General features: G+C 47.6%; 1 protein-coding gene and 1 long non-coding RNA gene across 4 annotated transcripts; one reads left to right on the top strand and one right to left on the bottom strand.

Moving 5' to 3' along the window:
- Positions 1–1,026: 1,026 nt before the first annotated feature.
- Positions 1,027–15,897, bottom strand: MTO1 (mitochondrial tRNA translation optimization 1). 3 transcript variants are annotated; one of them, XM_048845925.2, is made up of 12 exons: positions 15,540–15,890; positions 14,002–14,201; positions 13,011–13,128; positions 8,933–9,222; positions 8,263–8,375; positions 7,914–8,104; positions 7,475–7,605; positions 5,323–5,527; positions 5,071–5,242; positions 4,199–4,317; positions 3,497–3,654; positions 1,027–3,238 (listed from the first exon to the last, which is right to left on the bottom strand). In XM_048845925.2, the coding sequence occupies exons 1-12, from the start codon at positions 15,736–15,738 to the stop codon at positions 3,053–3,055; spliced, it is 2,082 nt and encodes a 693-aa protein (XP_048701882.1). In that variant the 5' UTR covers positions 15,739–15,890; the 3' UTR covers positions 1,027–3,052. The 3 variants fall into 3 exon arrangements, with proteins under 3 accessions (XP_048701882.1, XP_048701884.1, XP_048701885.1); XM_048845927.2 differs by lacking the exon at positions 15,540–15,890 and adding an exon at positions 15,306–15,533; XM_048845928.2 differs by lacking the exon at positions 3,497–3,654 and having other exon boundaries at positions 2,947–3,238; positions 15,540–15,897.
- A 103-nt stretch (positions 15,898–16,000) lies between these two features.
- LOC142071523 (uncharacterized) lies at positions 16,001–24,145 on the top strand. The gene is made up of 2 exons (XR_012667595.1): positions 16,001–16,139; positions 23,243–24,145. It is a non-coding gene; the product is annotated as an uncharacterized LOC142071523 (long non-coding RNA).
- Positions 24,146–25,134: the final 989 nt, after the last annotated feature.

Below are 25,134 nucleotides of genomic sequence, written 5' to 3'. Positions count from 1 at the left end.
TCAACTGCAGAGCACCCAGGTTTCCACCCAATCCTAGTGCAGACAGGATTCAAGTCTCTTCACTCCCTATTTTTGTGACACAGTATAAGGGATATTCCTAGTACCCATTTCTAATGTAATTTCATTCTATTACTAAACATATGGTTTAGTGTCGACAATAGCACAGTGTCGACAACAGCAGATCTTTGATTGCTGGTTTTCTAACGAAGGTTGCCTGCTCACCTCGCTTCCAAATTCTGCCTTTGATTCCATGCACACAGCCCCCTCTGTGACCCCAGTTGTCATGCATTAATTAATGTGTAGATTATAGTCAGTCACTATTTCTGGTGTATTCTCTGGCACTGTGTAGACACTACTTCATTTAAATCAGTGAGTGGTTGGGTATTTTGTCACCTCTCTCAAGTACTTCTGTGCCCCCCTTCATTACCATAATTGCTGAGCACCTCACAGTCTTTAGCTAACTTCACAACACTTCTGTGACACAGATAATTACTGTAATCCCCAGGTCCTTTTCAGCCAGTCGGTCCCCAGCCTGTAGCAGTGCATAGTGAGAGACAGTCTCTACTCTGAACTGTTTACAGGTTAAGTATAAAACACAATCTCAGTCTGCAGTGGGATCTGAACCCTTATAAAACTCATACAAGCCCCTAGGCCAGACAAAGATGCAATATTTGTTTTTTCATATGTTTGTTTGCATTTGTTCACATTTAATCTTTTTAAAAGCTACAGTAAGTTTGAAGGAAATGTCAATCTCAGCTTTTAAGTGAGGTACAGCTATGATGTACTTTATTACATGCTACTATTTTGAGTTGTTAATATCAGAGTAAAACATTTGGGATGCAGACTGACTATCCCACTGCTGGATAGCTGGAGTTCAGAGGAGGCCTAGGAGTTTCTTCATATTACCTAGGATTGTGCATCTTACCTTTTTCCACCTCCTTGTGGCAACTGAGAGGGGTGACAGGTTTCAGAGTAACAGCCGTGTTAGTCTGTATTCGCAAAAAGAAAAGGAGTACTTGTGGCACCTTAGAGACTAACCAATTTATTTGAGCATGAGCTTTCGTGAGCTACAGCTCACTTCATCGGATGCATACCGTGGAAACTGCAGTTTCCTTCCAAGAGCTGACAGAGCACTGGATATAGTTAGGCAAGCCTGCTCACTCACTGCTTTCATACTTGAAAAGAAATGCCATTTCAGACTTCTCCTCTTACCCACAGGAACAGATATCCTGGTTAATTCCAAGGGTTGATAATCAATCCCTAAGATAATTGCTTAAAATTCAGGATTTTTTTTTGGAAAAGGCACAATCTTTTTAACATGGAGCTTTTTTAACCCTCCAGCCAGAAATGTCCTACAAAGTCAGTTCCATCATAGAATATATACCCGTGTTAACTGTTTTTTGTTAGAGAATATTTATGCCCTTCCAAGACTTGTATGGTAAAACAGCTAACTGGACTGGCATACAGGAAATCATTGTTTACATTCAGTTCTTCTCACATGCTTCTCTATAGCACTATTCATTCTGTATTATATTTCATGGATAATGGGTATTTTAAGCTATGTTTATCCATTAGAAGTATGTGTTGCAGCATTCTAAAACTAAAACAACATTATAAATATATTCTCCATTCCCAGCATTTAGTTTTTGCAATAAGTAAGTGATCTACCTCTTTGTTTTCAAACAGGCAAAAAGACACATTTATGCTATTGTTTTGACATCAGTGAATTCAGGCTTATGCCAGAGAACTGGCAACTCCACTCAGTTTCCCAAGAAGCTGAGCACAGATAAAAGAGCAGTCACTCCAAAGCTGTTCCTCATGTGGCTTAGAAATGTAGTTCTGCTCTGAAAGATGCCTGCAAAAATGGCACTAGGGATTGTGCGTTTGTCTCATATTTACAAAGTAAAAAGATGTTTTCTCTCCTAAATGCCAGCCCTGCAAACTCAACCTAGGGGCAGAGTAAACCTGGGTTCTTTCTTTCTCATGCCTGCCCACCAGTATTAAAAGTCAAATCAGTCCTTCAGTGATGCCCATGCAAACTCATTGTCTAGCTGGGTTGTACAGGTGTAACTGACAGGAAATTAATAGACAGCTCAGTTGATGGTGCGTAAGAAGAAACAGATTCCAGGTCCCACAGCCTTAGCTCTGTTGACTCTGTGGGACTAACAGGGGTAGAGTGCTTATTTTTGTCACTAAAATGAGCAAGTTTGTTGAGTGAAGGTACCATTCTGCAGTATCGCTTTTCTGAGTAATAATAATAATTGAGTACAACCAAACGTTAAATCTTCCCATCCTACTGTGTTCTGGGGTAACCATTTCTCAAGCTATATGCTGGGTATGAGTTAATGGCTTCTGGAAAATAAATAAATGATCCTAAAGTTTCATCTAAATTGAAAGTTAACTTTTCTTCATGATCAGATTGGAAGCCAGCCCTCCCAACTGAGTTACCTTCCAAAGTTAATTTTAAAATTTGAGGCGCAGGGGGTTGCATCTTAACATTACCCTGAGCCCATTAAAGAGTTACTATAAGGTAAGTATTTATAAATTCTTTCCATAAGCAGGAATGTTTCCAGCTGGCTGAAATCACATTAAAACAAAAGCAGCGCCAGCCACTGCAGAGTTGGGGACAAATCCAAGTCCTATTGAAGACAATAAGCAGAGAGTTACTGGGCTTTTGGCTTTCTAGTTTTCACTAGCATCTCATGCTGCTCACTGCTCAACAGGGCGATATGTTCCTCCTTAGTCAACACCTTGGGTAGAAGGTATGTTTTTTCAGCAATGCTTTTTAATAGGTGTTTGGTTGACCGATATCCCCACCATCATTTTATTTTAACTCAAGAGGAGCATGACACACTGACGAGCTACTTAGACTCCTGGTCACTCTACAAAAGCTCACGGGTATGCTGACTTCAGATTAAACTGATGAAATAAGCCACAGGAAACAGCTACAATGGTTTTTGGCTTTAGGTGTGCCATACTCATCTGTATACTGTCTAATGACTGTACTCTCCTTCATGAAGGCTTTTTAACAAAGCCATTTTCTGGTTCCTCCTCATGAAGCACAGCTCAAACTTGAGTTCTGAAATTTACTCTTCCCAAGCGTATTTCCCTCTGGTAAGGGTCTGCCAATCCTAGAGTGCTCTATGTGCTCTGTCCTTTGCCGATTGGTCTTCACAAATCTCAGCAGGTTAACAATGGCGGCTGGTGTAATCCCAGGAATGCGGCTGACTGCTCCGATCTGTCAACAGAAACAGTAACAGATCAACTGGAGAACACCCGGTCTCTGAAGCTTTCCAGTGAGCCTTATTCCAGACAATGATGTCCAACTCCAAAACAGAGACATGACACACACCGAGTGTTTAGTCCTCCCCTTCCTCGCCAGCACATACACATTTAGACACTCATACAAAGAATCCCTTGGACAGATATGGAAGCATTTGGTGCTTAGATGGGATTCCATCACTGTTCCAACCCCATCCCTAACCCAGTGCCTCACCGTCTGGGGGCGGTTGGAGTCTAGTTTCTCTCGCACTTCCTGGGACAACGATGCATCAATGGCAAAGTAATCTAGGTCCTCCGGCAGCTGGAGAGCTTCATCTCGACGTACTTCCTCTATTTCCTGCTGCTGGCTGGCTACATGCCACTCATAAACCGCTGCAGTGGGAGTTGTGGGGGGCACAGAGAAAATAATAAAGATACAATACATTTACAGCACAGGCGCTCTTGTCCCCAGAACTAGGACTTCTGGGTGGGATTCTCAAAAGTACCTAAGAGAATTAAGCCTCTAACTGCCAGGGACTAGGGAGTTTAACACCTGTAGGTGCTTTGGAAAGTTTCACCAACTCAGCTTGCAATGGGAATGAATAAACACAGACAATGTTCCTCTCCCCTGAGGAGAAGCTGGTCCTCTGGGGCAGCTTACAAGCCATTGGTGGAGTGGTATAGTGGGAAAAAACAGGACAGAATGAACAATGAGACAATTCCTCTCGTACCCCAAAAGGAGGAGAATAGGGGCCTCTCCAGGGGAGGGCTGGGGGCCAGAGATGAATGGGTCTGGTGCTCTGGGGACAATAATTCTTTCCCCACTCAAGTCCATGCAGAGATGACTGGGGTTTCTGGTCTGTGCTCATTCACCACTGAATGAGCTCTAAAGCCATTGAGCAGATCTGATTACGGAGGACTAGCAGACTCCTAATACCTTCTATTTTCAGCCTCTCTGCCAGTTCTCTGCATTCAGCAAACTTTCTCAGGGGTTCTGGGATAGCTCTTGCCAAAAGCTCCATGGTGACCTCTGGATATTGAAGGATGTCCAGGGCACTGTGAAAACAAGAACACGGTAGCAAGGCCAGCGAATTACCCAGAACAGGTTAACAGCTGTTCCTAGCGAGAGCCACTGTATTTAGCTTTGGAAGGACAGTTCAGAGATGAATGATCACAGAACCTATCCCCTTTTCCTGCCACCATCAGATGAGTAAGGGAGAGCAGCTCTTTGCTGAGAGGAGGGCACATTTGGGTAGGCAAATAGGGAGAAGGTGGCTACATAATGGCATCTGAGGAACCTTGAAACTGGAAAGCAGTTTTCAGCGAGGGAGTTTTCAGGTATTGACCTGAAAAACAACAAAAGGGAAGGTAAAGAGAGGAGAGACTAGGAGAGATGGAGGGACTAGGGCCACCGTGACCAAGGACTGCTACCATCTGGCCTAGGTGAAATGAGTTGGTGGTCTCAGTCTAGTTCCTAGGTCCACATCGTCCAACCATTACCTCCCTCGTCAGCAGTCTCAGTAGACGCACCATGGGCTGACCAGCACTAAAGCGTGGAGTACCTTCACACAACCAGGGAATAGTCGCTCCAGAGCAGGACTGAGGCACGTTGCACAGAAAGTGCCACTTTGCCGCAGCCAGTGCTATACCTCTTCCATGGCTAAGACAGGCTGTCAGTTTGCCACCACACCACCTCCTCAGAATTAGATTTACTAACGGAGTTTTAGAAGGCAGAGAAGAGAAAAAGAAAGGCGTCTTCTGCAGAAGTACACACTGGACAGACAAGAAAGGATCAGCTGTAGCCTTTACCTGGCAAGTGAGCTTCGATTGGTGCTTATGGGAGCCTCTGGAACCAGCCTCGACCACTTGGTGGCAGTGAACTGAAGAGATTTTAGCACTGCTATTGCCTCCTCTATAGCAGCCTTCATCTGAGATGCTTGTGCATATCGCTGTTGGGACACACAACCAGCTTCCTCAAAACCTTCAGAGAGAGAGCACGTGTGAGCAAGAGAGGGTGCACAGACAGGGCTGTGAACATCACCAGGAGAAACGACTGCCTACCTCGGAGGGTGAGCCTGCTGTCTGCGTTATCGGGCCGCAGAGACATGCGGAATTCCACTCGGCTGGTGAACATGCGGTATGGTTCATTGGTGCCTAGGGTGGTGAGGTCATCAATCAAGACTCCGATGTAGCCCTCTGTGCGGCTAATGATAAAAGGGGGCTTGCCACTGACACGCAGGCCAGCGTTGATTCCAGCAATCACTCCCTGACAGAGAGCACAAATGGTCATAGGAGCTGCTGCGAAACCAGCACAATGGTACTTTCCTGATCTACACATGTGGCCAAATACAAGCCATTAGGTCTGTGTAGCACACTCCATGTCACATGAGGTGTGTGATGGTCTGTGATGCTTTAACAGCCCTAGTGGTTTAATTCCCGCACTGGGAAAGAAGAGGCTCTCCACATCCCTTCCAGAGCTCTGAGAATCCCCTCCTTGTTCTCCCCCAGCTGAAAGCATGTGTCTTGGCGACTATCTTTCAGCCTGAATGCCAGGCAGACTGCTTGGAGCTAGTCATCATTGCTACTTAATCAATTCAGAGGGGCTCACGGGTGAGCAACATAAGCCTATCCTGCCTGTATGTCCGTCTGTCCCCTGAGAAGCATTTTTTTTCTGCAGCTGTTCCAGCTGCTTTAGTCCTTGCTACCAATAATCATACCAGGGCACCAGGAAACTAGCCTCTTGGGCTGACTTTAGGATTCCTTGGTATTTTTAAAAACAAAGTTGTAGGAAAGCGGTTCCTGAGAATAGCAGGGCCTTTGCTGCTGAATGCTCTGACGGCCGTGTGCACATAATCCCAGATCATATCCACAACTCAGGCAGTGCCCAGTGGGAACAGTGCCGAGTGGGAACAGCACTGGGATCACTTGCAGGAGGAAGGAGAAGAGCGACAAAGCAGCCACTGTCTGACATAGTAACTATATGGTTTGCAGTGCTGTTCGGTACCACTAGTTTGTGGGGTTTTTTTACTGTCAGTGCTTCTCCTCTCACTGTCCAGTACTGCAGTTGCTGATTGGGGTTAGAATTCTAAGACACCTTCAGTCAATGCAGCCATTGGAGACTTTTCACATGTGCTCCCAGTCATGCCCATCAGGAGTGCAATCTCCACACTGCCCATTTGGCTGTGTCTACACTAACAGACTTTGTAGCTGTAATGCATCACTGGTGCGACTCCAGCAGTGGTAATCAAGATAGAAGCCAAAATGCAGGCAGGATGCAGGCGGGCTGTGGGCGTCGCTACACTTGCAAGTTAGAGAGCATTAAAACAGCCCCAGGCACCCTAACTGCCGACCCGTCCACAGTGGCAAGGCACTTAAAGCGCCTGGACTCTGCAGCTGGAGCGCTCCCAGTAATCCACCTCCATGAGAAGCATAAAGCTTGCTGTGCCCCGGCTGAAACGCCCGGGCGTCAGTGTGAACGAGGTACTGCATTACTGCACTGTGACTGGCCTCCAGAAACATCCCATAATCCCCTTAAGTCAAGTGGCCACGCTTGTCATTGTTTTGGAATCGGCTATAGGAATGCAGATATGCCCTTTCAAAGCTCCATTTCCGACAGCCGGCTGCTTATCCACTCTGGGACAAAGCAACCATTACTGTGGAATGCTGCTTGCTGTGAGTGTGTGAGAGAGAGGCGGGGGGTCTGGTGTCGTCTGAACTTACAAGACAGCATGCTGACATGCTCTCAGCCCCCCAAAACAAACTCTCTCTCCCCCCACATACACACAACACACACCCTGTCACACTCCATCCCATCCCACCCCACTCCCATTTGAAAAGCAAGTTGCAGCCACTTGCATGCTGGGATAGCTACCACAATGCACTGCTCTCTGTGGTGTTGCAAGAGCTGCTAATGTGGCCATGCTAGTGCGCTTGCAACTGACAGTGTGAACACACGGGAGCGCTTTCCCTACTGCGCTCTCCGAGGGCTGGTTTAACTCTCAGTACTCTACATCTGCAAGTGTAGCCATGCCCTGTGACTAGTGTTGGATGACACAGCGGCAAAGCTGTTCCCGTCTGCACTACACTGTTACTGCCATTGGGGGCTGCACTGGAGGTGAATTACATCTACCAGGCTTGCTAGTTCAGAGGAGGCCTTTCAGGTTATATCCATTCCCCTTTTGAGCGTGGAGCATGCACTTCCAGATCTGCTCACCTGGGCTGCAGCTTCTTCATAGCCCGTGGTGCCATTTATCTGTCCTGCAAAGAAGAGTCGCTGAACAAGACGAGACTCAAGGGAAGCACTGAGCTGACGCGGGTCCAGAAAGTCATACTGAACCCCATAGCCTATTACAAGCAAACCAGACAGACAAAATCAGTCAGTCATCAGGGGAAGAAATTCAAACACCCCTGCCCTATTCCACAGAATAAAGGTGTCAGAATTCCCACTGACAGCCCAGCATGATATAACACCTCCCCACTCACCCCCAAGTGCAAGGGCATGTAGGTTTTTTCACACCCTCAGCCTCTGGATACAGTAGGGGTCACATTTCCAGATGCCTTTGTAATGTAGACTCCTCTCCACCCCCTTCAGTGGAAAGGTGGCCTGGAAAGGGCCAGGTCACACTGGTTGGAGTGATCTGGCCCTCACTCACCTGGCTGCATCATCTTGGCTTTCTCCAAGCCACGGATGCACGCAATCACCTGCTCCTGGAGCTCCGGCGGCAGAGTCATTGACATCCCTTGGGGGTAGATGACATTGGAATCCAGACCCTCAGGCTCCAGCCACAGCTGATGAATGCGGTTTGGAAAGCGCAGAACTTTGGATTCAAGCGAGGGACAGTATCTGGAACAGGGAATAGCCATCACAACAAGGGCGCTGACATGGAGAGAAGCAATCTCTCAGAACAGCCCTCCCCGAAGCTACACAAGGGAGACCCAGAGGGCTTCAGATACGCTGTCAGATCACTACAGAAAGATCTCTCCAGGATGCCCCATACTCACCGGGGCCCTCTTGTTGTCTCCCGTACATGGTTGTTCAGGTGAAGGCTATCGTGGATGATTTGCTCCACTTTGGCATTGGTGAGAGTCCGGTAGCATGAGAGCTGATCTTCTGGCTGACAGAGGTCAAAAATCATTTGGATTTAATCCAACAATGTTACTTTGCACTTATTTAGCCCTTTTTTCTAAAGACCTCAAAATGCTCTACAAACATAATAGCATTGAAAGGGGGGTAGCGTTGTCATCCCCGTTGCACAGATGTTCAGTGATGTTAAATAACAAGCTGAAGAGTAAGTAAGTGGCAGCGAGTAGTATAACCCTGGGAGCCTTGAAACCATGTTCTCTGCTCTAATCAATACACTACCCAATTACAGAACAGATATCCCAAGGAAGGTGATGGATATGGGGTGGAGGTCCATGGCATTCCGGCTGGCCTTACCCTTCCTATCTAAGAGCTGATGCCTCAGAGAAGCAGAATTCTGAGCCATCAAGGTGAGGTAGCTGGACACCCTCTGATTGCATGGGTCAAACACTGACAAGACCACTTCCTCAGCCAGCAGACCCCAACCACACACTGCCTTGATGGTGCTGATCACAGCAGTATAGGGATCACCCTGAGAGCACGTTCCCAGCTCACCCCAACTGCATGTGTATTATCAGCATTCCATCCCACCTTGATCCACACAGCCTCACTGAGGAAGCTGAATGGCACAGGAGGGTTGTCAGCCATGTGCCTCTCCAGAACGCTGAAGTCAATAGAGTCTTTGGCCAGTCGAGGTGGGGTCCCAGTCTTCAGCCTCCCCACAGCAAATCCCAGTTTCTCCAAGGTCTGAGCCAGCCCAATGGAAGGCTGATCCCCTAATCGCCCAGCGGGATGCATCTTTAATCCGATGAAGACCACCCCCCTCAGAAACGTGCCTGTAGTCAAGATGACACTCCCAGCGTGGACTCTGCTTCCATCCCCTGGAATAGAGTCAGTTTACAGAAATAAGCACATTTCATATTAACAAGCCCTTGATGTTTCTGGTGCTGTTACCTAGCACCAGCCCACATTCTCCACTGAATTTGCGTGCGCCTCTTGTCAATACAGAGAAAACTCATGGAGACACAAAACCAGGCGCAGTTTAACATTCCCAGTACTCTGTCTCATCTTCATCTGAGGGGACAAGAGCGAGTGCCAGTGACCAGAACAAAGCCCAATAAGTTGCGGACCCAAATTTCAATGACTCTACCCCTCTCCTTCCGCACCAAGGACTGATGACAAAGACAGCTGGAGGGTCCTTGAGTGCTTAGAATTTCTTTCTGATGGGAAGAAAATTTTATCCACAGATTTTAGGCCCTCATCAGTAAAGTGACAGAGGAAATACAAGAACTTACAAACATGAAAGTTAAAGTAAAAGGTCTCATCAAAGCTGCTTATTTTCATGTTACTACGGGGGAAAGGTGTTGGTCTGGCAGCAATGGTGGCTGAAGTTCTTCTACCGAGATAGGATGACAACCAGGTAGCCACGAAATAAGAATTATGAATAATTCCTTCTACACTTCTCTCATGGCTGATGGCTACCCTGAAAAGCTCACTTCTAGGGACCAGTTCCATGCATTTCTTCATCTTGATGAGATTGTCAGCAAGGGAGTCAGTTGGTGCTACGTGTGATGGTGATGTCTGTAATGTGGATATACTCTCAGCCCAGCAGAAGCAGCTGTTCTATCTCGGGGCCTCTCCTTCTGCCCCTCCACCCCCACGAACATGATACAGTTCTGTGGTGACCTAGAATCCTATTTTCGACGTCTCCAACTCAAGGAATATTTCCAAAATACCTCTGAACAACATACTAATCCACAGAGGTCTCCCTGCCAACACTACAGAAAGAGGGATTCTAGATGGACTCCTCCTGAAGGTCGAAACAGCAGACTGGACTTCTACATAGAGTGCTTCCGCCGACGTGCACGGGCTGAAATTGTGGAAAAGCAGCATCACTTGCCCCATAACCTCAGCCATGCGGAACGCAATGCCATCCACAGCCTCAGAAACAACTCTGACATCATAATCAAAAAGGCTGACAAAGGAGGTGCTGTTGTCATCATGAATAGGTCGGAATATGAACAAGAGGCTGCTCGGCAGCTCTCCAACACGAGTTTCTACAAGCCATTACCCTATGATCCCACTGAGAGTTACCAAAAGCAACTACAGCATTTGCTCAAGAAACTTCCTGAAAAAGCACAAGATCAAATCCGCACAGACACACCCCTGGAACCCCGACCTGGGATATTCTATCTACTACCCAAGATCCATAAACCTGGAAATCCTGGGCGCCCCATCATCTCAGGCATTGGCACCCTGACAGCAAGATTGTCTGGCTATGTAGACTCCCTCCTCAGGCCCTACGCTACCAGCACTCCCAGCTACCTTCGAGACACCACTGACTTCCTGAGGAAACTTCAATCCATCGGTGATCTTCCTGATAACACCATCCTGGCCACTATGGATGTAGAAGCCCTCTACACCAACATTCCACACAAAGATGGACTACAAGCCGTCAAGAACACTATCCCCGATAATGTCACGGCTAACCTGGTGGCTGAACTTTGTGACTTTGTCCTTACCCATAACTATTTCACATTTGGGGACAATGTATACCTTCAGATCAGCAGCACTGCTATGGGTACCCGCATGGCCCCACAGTATGCCAACATTTTTATGGCTGATTTAGAACAACGCTTCCTCAGCTCTCGTCCCCTAAAGCCCCTACTCTACTTGCGCTATATTGATGACATCTTCATCATCTGGACCCATGGAAAAGAAGCCCTTGAGGAATTCCACCATGATTTCAACAATTTCCATCCCACCACCAACCTCAGCCTGGTCCAGTCCACACAAGAGATCCACTTCCTGGACACTACAGTGCTAATAAACAATGGCCACATAAACACCACCCTATACCGGAAACCTACTGACCGCTATTCCTACCTGCATGCCTCCAGCTTTCACCCTGACCACACCAAACGATCCATCGTCTACAGCCAAGCTCTGCGATACAACCGCATTTGCTCCAACCCCTCAGACAGAGACAAACACCTACAAGATCTCTGTCAAGCTTTCTTACAACTACAATACCCACCTGCAGAAGTAAAGAAACAGATTGATAGAGCCAGAAGAGTTCCCAGAAGTTAACTACTACAGGACAGGCCTAACAAAGAAAATAACAGAACGCCACTAGCGGTTACCTTCAGCCCCCAACTAAAACCCCTCCAACGCATTATTAAGGATCTACAACCTATCCTAAAGGATGACCCAACACTCTCACAAGTCTTGGGAGACAGGCCAGTCCTTGCCTACAGACAGCCCCGCAACCTGAAGCAAATACTCACCAACAACCACATACCACACAACAGAACCACTAACCCAGGAACTTATCCTTGCAACAAAGCCCGTTGCCAATTGTGCCCACATATCTATTCAGGGGACACCATCACAGGGCCTAATAACATCAGCCACACTATCAGAGGCTCGTTCACCTGCACATCCACCAATGTGATATATGCCATCATGTGCCAGCAATGCCCCTCTGCCATGTACATTGGTCAAACTGGACAGTCTCTACATAAATGAATAAATGGGACACAAATCAGATGTCAAGAATTATAACATTCATAAACCAGTCGGAGAACACTTCAATCTCTCTGGTCACACAATCGCAGACATGAAGGTCGCTATCTTAAAACAAAAAAACTTCAAATCCAGACTCCTGCGAGAAACTGCTGAATTGGAATTCATTTGCAAACTGGATACTATTAATTTAGGCTTAAATAGAGACTGGGAGTGGCTAAGTCATTATGCAAGGTAGCCTGTTTCCTCTTGTTTTTTCCTACCCCCCCAGATGTTCTGGTTTAACTTGGATTTAAACTTAGAGAGTGGTCAGTTTAGATGAGCTATTACCAGCAGGAGAGTGAGTTTGTGTGTGTATGGGGGTGGGGGGGATGTGAGAAAACCTGGATCTATGCAGGAAATAGCCCGACTTGATTATGTAAAGAGTTGTCACTTTGGATGGGCTAGCACCAGCAGGAGAGTGAATTTGTGTGGGGGGGTGGAGGGTGAGAAAACCTGAATTTGTGCTGGAAATGGCCCATCTGTTGATCACTTTAGATAAGCTATTACCAGCAGGACAGTGGGGTGGGAGGAGGTATTGTTTCATATTCTCTGTGTGTATATAAAGTCTGCTGCAGTTTCCACGGTATGCATCTGATGAAGTGAGCTGTAGCTCACGAAAGCTCATGCTCAAATAAATTGGTTAGTCTCTAAGGTGCCACAAGTACTCCTTTTCTTTTTGTGAATACAGACTAACACGGCTGTTCCTCTGAAACCGCTCACTAGACAATGTACTAAGAAAAATATACTCTTTTTCACAAGTCAAACACTTATTAGAGGAAAAGGAGTTTGTCTTTGGCACACCTGATTAACCCAACAAAATCTTCTCATATAGCCTGGGACATATTCTGAATGACTGGTCTCAGATAAACCTTTGTAAATCTGTTCCCCAAATCACCTAGTTCTCACACCCACCACTGTGATGGCTGGTTTGTTTCGCTCATACTCAACCTAAACCAGATTAATGAAAGACTCCTTATCCTTTTACCAGTCCAGCCTTTAAGCATAAGTCAACTTGAGGAACCAGACATGTTTACTCTCATAGTCCCACTTAGGACCAAGACATAACCAACCCAGTGAAGCACCTTGAGCTTCCAGTATGTACCTAGAATGACCCCACTGACTTGGCATTTCCCAGGACGGTCTGGCTCTGGTTCCATCAGGAGAAGATCCTCCACGGATGCCTCATGAACAGTCAGCAGTGGAGTGTTAAGGATTTCTTTCTGCCATGAAAGAAGGAAGCATTGAGTGTCCATACATCACTAAGATTGGCCTGCCCTCCCCTCAAAATAACATCTCAGAACCTCTTCCCCAAAACATTCAGCAACAGCCTCCCTCCTGGATACACAGAGCTTCCTTTCTTTCACCCCATTGCTTTCACCCACTCTGTCATCAGGTCATTTCACTGTACTTGTGATCTAACTCGCTGCCCAGGACATCCAATTACTGCACTGTTTGGGATTTATTAAATGGAAATGAAGCACTAATAGATTTTAAGGCCAGAAGGAACAATCAGATCTACTCTGATCCCCTGTACAACACAGGTCAGTTACCCCGTATTGAGATCAATAACTTGTGTTTGACAAAAGTATCTTGCAGAAAGGCTCCAGTCTTGAAGACTTAAGAGATGGAGAATCCACCATTTCCCATTCCCTAGTGGTTAATCATGTTCACTGTTAAAAACCTGCGCCTTATTTCCAAACTGGTTTCAGTTTCCAGCCATTGGTTCTTGTCATGTCTTTCTCCGATAGATTAAAGAGCCCTTTAGTACCTAGTATTTTCTCTCCACAGAGCTACTTATATACCATAATTAAATTGCCTCTAGATTGTTTTTGATAAGCTAAACAAATTGAGCTTTTTCAGTCTCACATTGTAAGACACTGTTTCTAGCCTCAAATGAGTTTTGTCTTCAATCTGCACCCTCTCAATTTTTCAACATCCTTTAAAAAATGTGGACACCAGAACCATCGTGGGCTATTTGTTTCTCTAATTAGACCCAGGTTTTACTTCTCTCCCATTTCCCTTGACCCAGTCAGAAATTCCACATCCCATTTTACCCCATTACTTCTCTTCTCCCCCTGCCATGTCATTCTCACCTGCATGTTTTCTTTATAGAGTTTCCTATCAATCTGGGCTCGGAGACCCCACACAGCAGGCCCCTTACACCGGTTTAGCACCTTGTAATGAACTCCAGACTGATCACAGATCCGAGCACACAGCCCGTCTAGGGCATCTACCTCCCTCATGAGATGCCCCTTTCCAATGCCACCGAAGGAAGGGTTACACGACATTTGCCCTGGATAAAACACAAGAGAGCCTTTTTTCATCAGCTAACGGCAGCCTTGCATTTTCTGAACCCTAGCATTTATTACTACTGTTTAACAAGAAGGCAGCTCAAGGCCACAGTATCATAACTCACCATTAGACCGGGATCTTGGCTCCTAGCCTCATACTCAGTCTACACGTCTATGCTGCTTCTCATGAGACATCACAGAAACTACTAAAAGGTTAGTTACATAACACGGTATGGCCATAGAATCCACTGGGTTCTGTCACACATGCAAAGCTACTAGGGGAAACAGACTGTGTGTGCCACAAGTATGCTGGTGAAGCTCAGCTGTTTCTCATACACATCATAGCAAGACAATGTAGTCACTCAAGCTTCAAGCAAAGGACAGTATTTCAATGACAGCTAGCTAGTTAGATACTCAACTTGATGTCTGGTCTACACTACAGCTTTACACTGGTAGAACTGTTTCGCTCAGGGGTGTGAAAATCCACACCCCATGTGCAATGATGTTATACCAACCTCCCTCCCCTGGGCCGGCGTAGACAGCGCTGTCAGCGGAATGCTTCCCTTGTTCGCATAACTGCTGCCTCTTGGGGAGCTAAATTATCTATGCCGACGGGAGAGCTCTCTTCCGTCAGAGTAGGAGTGTCTTCATATTAGCGTTACAGTGGCACAGCTGCAATGATGCAGCTGTGCCAGTGCAGTGTTTTAAGTGTAGACCCGTCTGTCCCTAAGACAGAAGTAATTCTAGTTGAGTGAAGGACGGAAGAGGGACATCTCAGAGCGAGGAAAAGCCTCTACCTTTTGTGATTATGGCCACATCTACGTTATGGGTGCTACAGCGCTGTAGCTATGCCATTATAGCAGCACAGAGTAGACACATCCTAGACCGATAAAAGGATTTTTTCCAATGCTGTACGAACTCCACCTCCCAAACAGTGGTAGCTAGTTTATGGAAGCATTCTTCCTTCCACCTTGGAGCGTCGGGGGTGGGGGGGAAAGGAGGGCAAGGGGGGCATAGATCAGCCTAGCTACTGCACTCAGGGTGTGAATTTTCCACCCCCCAAGCGATGCAGCTATGTCGATCTAAGTTTTACGTGTAAACCAGACCTAGGGCTTGCAATAGACGAGTCCTGCCGGACCCTAGACGTGCTCAGCTCTCCCGCAGCACCGGTGGCCAGGAACGCTCTCCCCGGCTCGGTGGCCGTGACCCTTTAGGCTCCCTACGATCAGCCTGGGGCTGTGAGTCTCTCTGCGCCGGGCGCTGCCCGGGAGCCCACGCGACGCGCAGAGGGGGTCACAGCGCAGCGCGGGCGGCTGACGGGCTCCGGGGGACGCGGTTACCGATGGTGTCGGCCTTGTGCGTGACGAGCAGTGTCCGGACCCCGCTCCGAGCCGCCGCCGCCGCCGCCTCCGTCCCGGCATGGCCCCCGCCGATAACGACGACATCCCAGCGAGGCGCGGTGCCATCGCTCCGCGCGCGGCGGCGCCAGGGCAGCGGGGCGGGCGGCAGCGCGCGGCGGCGGCGGCGGAGCAGGAACATGGGGGCGGCAAGGAGACCTCGGCAGGAGGGGCGGGGCTTCCCCGCAGTCACGCCGCGGGCTGGGAGGCGGCAGGCCCCGGGGTCAGCGGAAGAGTGAACCGCGGATCCGGCATTCCACGCTCCCTCTGGGCGCCGCCATGGCTGCGGTCCCCGGACCCCGCCCGTGGAAGGTGGCGGACACCGAGAGGGCGGAGCAGGAAGTAGGCACCATCGCGGCAGCCGAGGCGCAACAAGCGCGTCTCGTCTGCCTTGGAGGACCGAAGGAAGCGGCAGCGCGCTCTCCCCCGCCCGCGGAATTTCCGAGGCTGCGCGTCACGTGCCCCGCCCCGGCTGCGTGCGGCCCCGGAGAGGGCGAAGAGCCGAGCCCCGCCCCACGCCACGCGGTGGCTGCCCGGCTGGCCGTAAGTGGCGTCAGTGGCCGGTCTTCGTTGCTGCCCCGTCGCGAGTTGCCAGCCTGAGGCGCAGGGGTAGCTATTGGGGCGGGGCTGGGGGGCGCCCGCCCCGCGCTGCCCCCGGGGCAGGTGTTACTTGGGCGCACAGGCAGAGCCAGGTGGTTTTGCAGTTTGGAAAAGCGCTGTACAGCATTCAGCTGCGGGGCTGCTCTCTGCCGAGTCCCGAGGGAAGCTGCTGCTGTGTTCTTTGCTGGCCTCTTTCCCGAGCAGATTAGAAATCGTGCGGCCTACAGCAGGCAAGAACTTAGTGTATGCCAGGTGTCAGAGTAGCAGCTGTGTTAGTCTGTATTCGCAAAAAGAAAAGGAGGACTTGTGGCACCTTAGAGACTAACCAGTTTATTTGCGCATGAGCTTTCGTGAGCTACAGCTCACTTCATCGGATGCATACTGTGGAAACTGCAGATGACATTATATACACAGAGACCATGAAACAATACCTCCTCCCACCCCACTCTCCTGCTGGTAATAACTTATCTAAAGTGATCACTCTCCTTACAATGTGTATGATAATCAAGTTGGGCCATTTCCAGCACAAATCCAGGTTTTCTCACCCTCCCCCCCCCCCAAACTCCCTCTCCTGCTGGTAATAGCTCATCCAAACTGACCACTCTCCTTACAATGTGTATGATAATCAAGGTGGGCCATTTCCAGCATAAATCCAAGTTTAACCAGAACGTCGGGGGGGGGGGGGGAGGAAAAAACAAGGGGAAATAGGCTACCTTGCATAATGACTTAGCCACTCCCAGTCTCTATTTAAGCCTAAATTAATAGTATCCAATTTGCAAATGAATTCCAATTCAGCAGTTTCTCGCAGGAGTCTGGATTTGAAGTGTTTTTGTTGTAAGATAGCAACCTTCATGTCTGTAATTGCGTGAACAGAGAGATTGAAGTGTTCTCCGACTGGTTTATGAATGTTATAATTCTTGACATCTGATTTGTGTCCATTTATTCTTTTACGTAGAGATTGTCCAGTTTGACCAATGTACATGGCAGAGGGGCATTGCTGGCACATGATGGCATATATCACATTGGTGGATGTGCAGGTGAACGAGCCTCTGATAGTGTGGCTGATGTTATTAGGCCCTGTGATGGTGTCCCCTGAATAGATATATGGGCACACTTGGCAACGGGCTTTGTTGCAAGGATAGGTTCCTGGGTTAGTGGTTCTGTTGTGTGGTGTGTGGTTGCTGGTGAGTATTTGCTTCAGGTTGGGGGGCTGTCTGTAGGCAAGGACTGGCCTGCCTCCCAAGATTTGTGAGAGTGTTGGGTCATCCTTCAGGATAGGTTGTAGATCCTTAATAATGCGTGGAGGGGTTTTAGTGGGGGGCTGAAGGTGATGGCTAGTGGCGTTCTGTTATTTTCTTTGTTAGGCCTGTCCTGTAGTAGGAGACTTCTGGGAACTCTTCTGGCTCTATCAATCTGTTTCTTCACTTCCGCAGGTGGGTATTGTAGTTGTAAGAATGCTTGATAGAGATCTTGTAGGTGTTTGTCTCTGTCTGAGGGGTTGGAGCAAATGCAGTTGTATCGCAGAGCTTGGCTGTAGACGATGGATCGTGTGGTGTGGTCAGGGTGAAAGCTGGAGGCATGTAGGTAGGAATAGCGGTCAGTAGGTTTCTGGTATAGGGTGATGTTTATGTGACCATTGTTTATTAGCACTGTAGTGTCCAGGAATTGGATCTCTTTTGTGGACTGGACCAGGCTGAGGTTGATGGTGGGATGGAAATTGTTGAAATCATGCTGGAATTCCTCAAGGGCTTCTTTTCCATGGGTCCAGATGATGAAGATGTCATCAATATAGCACAAGTAGAGTAGGGGCGTTAGGGGACGAGAGCTGAGGAAGTGTTGTTCTAAGTCAGCCATAAAAATGTTGGCATACTGTGGGGCCATGCACGTACCCATAGCAGTGCCGCTGTTCTGAAGGTATACATTGTCCCCAAATGTAAAATAGTTATGGGTAAGGACAAAGTCACAAAGTTCAGCCACCAGGTTAGCCGTGACATTATCGGGGATAGTGTTCTTGACGGCTTGTAGTCCATCTTTGTGTGGAATGTTGGTGTAGAGGGCTTCTACATCCATAGTGGCCAGGATGGTGTTATCAGGAAGATCACCGATGGATTGTAGTTTCCTCAGGAAGTCAGTGGTGTCTCAAAGGTAGCTGGGAGTGCTGGTAGCATAGGGCCTGAGGAGGGAGTCTGCATAGCCCGACAGTCCTGCTGTCAGGGTGCCAATGCCTGAGATGATGGGGCGCCCAGGATTTCCAGGTTTATGGATCTGAGGTAGTAGATAGAATATCCCAGGTCGGAGTTCCAGGGGTGTGTCTGTGTGGATTTGATCTTGTTTGTGTGTGTGGTTTTTGGAAAAAAAAAAAAAGGGGGGGGGTGAGAAAACCTGGATTTGTGTTGGAAATGGCCCACCTTGATTATCATACACATTGTAAAGAGAGTGGTCACTTTGAATGGGCTATTACCAGCAGGAGAGTGAGTTTGTGGTGGCGGGGAGGGGCGGAGGGTGAGAAAACCTGGATTTGTGCTGGAAATGGCCCAACTTGATTATCATACACATTGTAAGGAGAGTGATCACTTTAGATAAGCTATTACCAGCAGGAGAGTGGGGTGGGAGGAGGTATTGTTTCATGGTCTCTGTGTATATAATGTCATCTGCAGTTTCCACAGTATGCATCCGATGAAGTGAGCTGTAGCTTATGAAAACTTATGCTCAAATAAATTGGTTAGTCTCTAAGGTGCCACAAGTACTCCTTTTCTTTTAGTGTATGCAAAACACTGAACGTAGCATAAAGCCTTGCAAACAGGATTTGCAGTATTTATGAATGCAAGCTATTAGGCAGAAGCTCCACCATTGCTCTTCACACAGCCTCACCTGCCCTGTGGTCACTGTTAGGCATAGCGATCATGTTTCCAAAACAAAATTTGCACTTCTCTACTTCAGCACAAACAGATGAGTATATTGCCTTCTGATCCTAGACGTTTTCTCAGGCCTTCTCCTCACTGTGGCCTAGTGTACGCTGTGGAGTTATGTCCACATAAGGCAGCTTATGCTGAGCTAACAACATCTGTATCTACACTACCAGGTCCCACCACAGTAACTTGCCTGCTACATCGAATTAATTACTCCACCTTCATAAGAGGTGTAGTGCTTAATTTGATGTTGTTAGGTTGACTTAGAAGCAGTATACTCACTGCATTGCTTATGTCGACCTAACTGGCCTCCAGGAAGTGTCCCACAATGCTCCGCAGTGACCACTCTGGTAAACGTTTTCAACTCCGCTGTACAGCAGCCAGGTACACAGGAGACACCTCCCTGTTAAAGGACCGGGAACTTGTAAATTTCCAAGAGCTCGCCTGCCCAACTGATCATGGTGTAAATGTGCTGTTGCCTGGAGTACACAAGAAGTGGCGGATCTTCTTAGTCTGTGGGGAGAAGAGGCTCTGCAGGCACAGCTCCGATCCAGCCGTAGAAATGCAGACATCTACGAGCAGATCGCACAGGGCACGGGGGAGAAGGGCTACACCAGAGACATGTAGCAGTGCCATGTGAAAATAAAGGAACTGCAGCAGGCGTATCAGAAGGCAAGGGTGGTGGACAGTTGCACTTATAAGGCCTCAACTGGTATTATGTTCAGTTCTGGGCACCACATGTCAGGAAAGATGTGAACATATTGGAGAAAATCCAAAGAGAATAACAAAAATGATGAAAGGTCAAGAAAATATAACCTATGAGGAAAGACTGAAAAAATTGGGATTGTTTAGTCTGGAGAAGACTGAGGTGTGGGGGAGGGGACATGATAACAGTTTTCAAGTACGTAAAATGTTGTTATAAAGAGGAGCGTGATCAATTGTTTTCCTTATCCACTGAGGACAGGACAAGAAGTAGTGGATTTAAATTGCAGCAAGGGAGATTTAGGCCTTGTCTACATGGTCACTTTTCAGTGCTGAAACTTTCTCGCTCAGGGCGGTAAAAAAACACCCCTAAGCAATGCAAGTTTCAGCGCTGGTAGCTACTCCCCTTGTGGGGGTGGGTTTTTTTACAGCGCTGGGAGATCTCTCTCCCAGCACTGGTGCCGCGACTACACAGCTACGTTAAAGCACTGCCGCGGTGCCTTAATGTTGGTAGTGAAGACATACCCTTAGATTAGACATTTGGGAAACTGTCCTAACAGTAAGGGTAGGTAAGCACTGGAACAAATTACCTCAGGAGGTTGTGGAATCTCTGTCACTATAGTCTTTTAAGAACAGGTTAGACAAATACCTGTCAGGGATGGCTTAGATCAGTGGTCACCAACCAGTCGATCACGACCAACTGGTCGAACCTGGAGACTCTCCCAGTCAATCATGATCTCCTGCCAGTAAAAGTCCGGCGACACAGCAGCGCTAAGGCAGGCTCCCTGCCTGCCCCAGTCCCATGCTGCTCCTGGAAGCGGCCAGCACACTCCTATGGCCCCAGGGATGGGGGTGGGGGGGCAGGGGTCTCCACGCACTGCTCCTGCCTGCAAGCACCGCCCCTGCAGCTCCCATTGGCTGGGAACAGGGAACTGTGGCCAATTGGAGCTGCGGAGGTGGTGCCGGCAAAGAGGGGCAGCATGCAGAGTCACATCCCACCCCTGGGGACCGCAGGGGCATGTTGGCCCTTTCAGGAGTGGCATGGGGCCAGGCAGGCAGGGAGCCTGCCTTAACCCTGCTGCGCCACCGCCTGGGAGCCACCCGCAGTAGGTGCCACCCGGCAGGAGCCTGCACCCCAACCCCCAAGTCCCCTCCTGGAGCCAGCACCCCATACCCCTCCTGCACCCCAAGCCCCTGCCCCAGCCCTGAGCTCCCCCCCAGAGCCAGCACCCTGTACCCCCTCCTGCACCCCAGCACTCTACCCCAGCCCAGAGCCCCCTCCTGCACCCAACTCTCTCCCAGAGCCCGCACCCTGAGCCCCCTCTTGCACCCCAACTCCCTGCACCAGGCTCAGCCCAGATTCTCCATCCACACTTCTAACCCCTCAGCCCCAGCCCAGAGCCCGCACACCCTCCAGAACCCCAATCCCTTGCCCAACCCCACTGAAAGTGAGTGAGGGTGGGGGAGAGCAAGCGATGGAGGGGGTGGGGGGGAAATGGAGTGAGTGGGGTGGGGCCTCAGGGAAGGGGCGGGGTAGATCCTGGGTTGCCCTTAAATTCAAAAAGTGATATTGTGCGTAAAAAGGTTGGAGACCACTGGCTTAGATAATACTTAGTCCTGCCTCAGTGCAGAGGACTGGATTAAATGACCTGTCAAGGTCCCTTCCAGTCCTATAATTCTATGATTCTACGAGTGCTCCATTACTTCATGACTTCTCTTTGGACTTCAAAAGTGGGCTACACTTGGGCTATATAAAATTTTAAAAATGTTCAACACAGGTAAAAGGCCTGATGATTAATAGTGTGTTGGGGAAGAACTCCTGCAATCTTCTATGGTTGCCTTGACTGACTTTGTCAAAAATAAGGCCACTTTTGGATCATATTAAAGAAGTTCTGTATTAAAATCACAAATGAGTTTCATTCCCCGTAGTTTAAATTCCAGGGTATTACTAATTAAGAGGTCTCGTGGGTTTTGGTACTGTTTTTCTCCCTCTCTGTGCGAAACTTGAAAGCTGCTAATTGTGTTAGTCCATCTTAAGACAGAGTCTGTTCTCAAAGCAATTCTTTGTAACAACAGAAACAGCGCACAGAGACTCCCCTTTTGTTGTAGTTATCTCGCTTTGTTAACAAATATGATTAAAATAGAGATAGAGGATGTGTGTGGATGGATGCTTGGTGTGGATAATAACGGAATGATCAGGAAGGTGCCATTCTAAGAATCCAGTGTCCATCGGCCGAAGAAGGCATCAAGTGGAAACTGTTATACCAATAAAATAAAAACCAGCAGGATCTTATTAAAGGGGAAAAGGCAAAATGCCACATTTATTGTGAATACAGAAAGAATCATAGTAAGCAGTTAGTTATAGCTATAACATTCCATTCAATTTCATATTTATTCACACATTCATTCATACGCAAACACACACACACAGGTTCTGCAAGGTTGTTATCATAGTTACCAGCCTTAGAGTTGCTCATGCCAAGCCACTGGCCAGGTGGCCTGGACATGAGGAGGGAGCTGTAGCTCACGAAAGCTTATGCTCAAATAAATTGGTTCGTCTCTAAGGTGCCACAAGTACTCCTTTTTGCGAATACAGACTAACACGGCTGTTACTCTGAAACCTATGGAAGGAATATGCATTTGCCCCAGAACATGTGCAGTGTATATTGGGGCAAAAGAAATGCAAACATACCATGCTACCTAATTAAAATGCTATTAGGGCTCCAAAGGGAGCCACAATAGGTTGGGTTTTCTTTTCAGATTGCTATGTGTTTTGGAAGCAGAAGTTAAAAGGTATCAAAACTCTGGTGAAAGTTGATTGTGTCCCTTTTAAGATAGAGTCTCTGAGCTGCTGATGGCTTTAAATCCAAAAGCAAGCAGGAAGCATCTGTGAAAATGCAAATTACCTAAATGATAAAGGAAGGAAAGAACTAGCAGCACAAAGGTGCTGCAGATAAAGGACATACCTGGTCAGCAAACAAATTGTCTAAATAAAAGGCATGGGATCACAAGATAACTTTAATAAATTTAATGATAATAAGTACCCCTGTAACAATGTATAGTGTGTATGATTTTTGGAAAAATCCTTTAAGGTCATATGGTAATGATGCTTCTCAGTTATTACCTGTAAATAAACTTAAATCTTAACACAGCAGGAAAAACATTATAAACTTGGTCTGCTGTATAAGAAGGAAAACTGAGGTACCCCACCTCAGGGATTTAATGACTAAACAGTGGCATAATTTCCCCATAACCCTTAAAAGATAGACGCCATTGAAACCTGGCCTGCCTATAGAACAAACACAGGAAAATATGGGGGTAATTCCTCTGTTTTGCCTGCAATCAGCAAGGGTATTACAAATATTACAAAGAAATATTTTAAGCAATAATCTGCCACCCCAAAAGGGATAGAAACATGTTCTTTTTATCTTTCAGAAAATCAGGAAAAGCTGATGCCAGCTGAAGAGCAACTCAATACCATGAATCTACTGTCACAATACAAATTGTGTTTTGTGTTCTATGTTTTGTCTTGTTGCTAGCACTGTTGTGTGTTTAAAAAAAAATACTGCAGACCTGCAGGTAATTAAGAATAAATTAAGCTCTCTGTCCCAGCTACAGGACAGCCTAATACAAAAACAAAGAAAGAGATCATTGTTTGACACTTATCAATATGAATGGATGTAATACGTTTCCAGTATTGTAAAACCAGACTTGTTAATGGGAGAAATTGTTGTCAAAATTGCATACCAACAGTTCCTGGAGGCAAAGGTATGGAAGGTTAGCCCACTCCCCATATTACACATGGGATTCTTCTGGCTACCCCAGACCTCTCGTTGGAGTCGGTTTTTGAAGTTTTTTTATTGAAGAATTGCCACTTTTAGGTCTGCAATCGAGTGACCAAAGAGATTGAAGTGTCGTCCGACTGGTTTTTGAATGAGAGACTGCTGAATTGGAATTAATTTGTAAACTGGATACAATTAATTTAGGCTTGAATAAAGATTGGGAGTGGATGTGTCATTACACAAAGTAAAACTATTTCCCCATGTTTATATCCCCCCCCCCCCCCACTGTTCCTCTCACATTCTTGTCAACTGCTGGAAATGGCCCACCTTGATTATCACTACAAAAGGTCGTGTGTCCCCCCCCCCTCCTGCTGGTAATAGCTCACCTTACCTGATCACTCTTGTTACAGTGTGTATGGTAACACCCATTGTTTCATGTTCTCTGTGTATATAAAATCTCCCCACTGTATTTTCCACTGCATGCATCCGATGAAGTGAGCTGTAGCTCACGAAAGCTTATGCTCAAATAAATTTGTTAGTCTCTGAGGTGCCACAAGTACTCCTTTTCTTTTTGCAGCTGCTACTCTGAAACCTGTCAATGTTTTCAATGACATTTGTTATTTAAAAAAAACAACAATTAAATAGCACAATGGTATCCATCTGTACAATGATAACAAAGGTAAATGATGAAGTGCCAAGAGGAATAAAAATAACATTTAAAAAAGTAAATAATGTAAAGGTGTGAAACTCCATTTATCATGGATGGCAAGAAAAATACAGTCCAGTTCAGGCAATGAGAAGAGCAGCTAAGACAAACTGGCTATGAGTCTTTATGCAGAGGTATAAAGTGATAAAGGGATTCTTTTAAACACTAAAAACATTTCTGAATCAAGTCTCCTTTAGCAGCTCAGCACAACCCACAGGGAAGAGGGGTCTTGTCTAGATCCTTGGATGCACTGTGCCGCTAACAAAACAGCCCTGGGAAATGGGTGCTGAGTGTGTGGAGAAGAAAAGCCCTTCAGCCTCCCAACACCCTATTTTGGCAGTCAGTGCATGTGGCACACGCTGTATGAGGTGACTGTTACTCAGTGGCAGATTAGCCACTGGGCCAATGGGGCCATGCCCAGGGGCCTCAGCCAACTGGAGGGCCCTGGAAAAAAGGGTGCTCCCGCTCTGCCTGATGCTCCTGCAGGGGAGTGCGGCAAGACCCCGCACCCTGTCCCTGCTCCCTGCCAGGAGCATGGGGGGACTGCCGACAGAAGGGGGGAGGGGCCCCCACTTGGTCTGGCCTAGGGCCCCACAAAACAGTAATTGGCCTCAACCCTGGTCTGGACCAGGCTCCTCCCTGATTTGGCCCCTCTCCTGCCTCTACCTGTTTGACCATCCTGTGCAGTCAGTATCCCCGCTGCCCAGGCTTTGTCCCACAGCCAACGCTGATGAGCCGCAGTTTTTAACGTTACACCGCTTGCCTTCCAGGGCAGAGGGGGATGAGGGGCTCTGGAGTTGCCAATTTTCTATTTTCAGAAATGCAAACACCCTGGTTCC

Source organism: Caretta caretta, chromosome 3, assembly GCF_965140235.1.
Source record: "Caretta caretta isolate rCarCar2 chromosome 3, rCarCar1.hap1, whole genome shotgun sequence".
Lineage (NCBI taxonomy): Eukaryota > Metazoa > Chordata > Testudines > Cheloniidae > Caretta > Caretta caretta.
Note: the sequence above shows the minus strand (reverse complement) of the source record. Positions and strands in the feature narration are given on the sequence as shown.

Excerpts from the sequence above, each read along its gene's own strand:
- MTO1 (XM_048845925.2), bottom strand. The coding sequence starts at position 15,738 with ATGTTCCTGCTCCGCCGCCGCCGCCGCGCGCTGCCGCCCGCCCCGCTG. Across the intron at positions 9,223-13,010 it reads AGTCAGTGGGGTCATTCTAG|GGGATGGAAGCAGAGTCCAC; the intron begins GTACATACTGGA and ends ACTCTATTCCAG. Across the intron at positions 5,528-7,474 it reads ATGAAGAAGCTGCAGCCCAG|GGAGTGATTGCTGGAATCAA; the intron begins GTGAGCAGATCT and ends GCTCTCTGTCAG.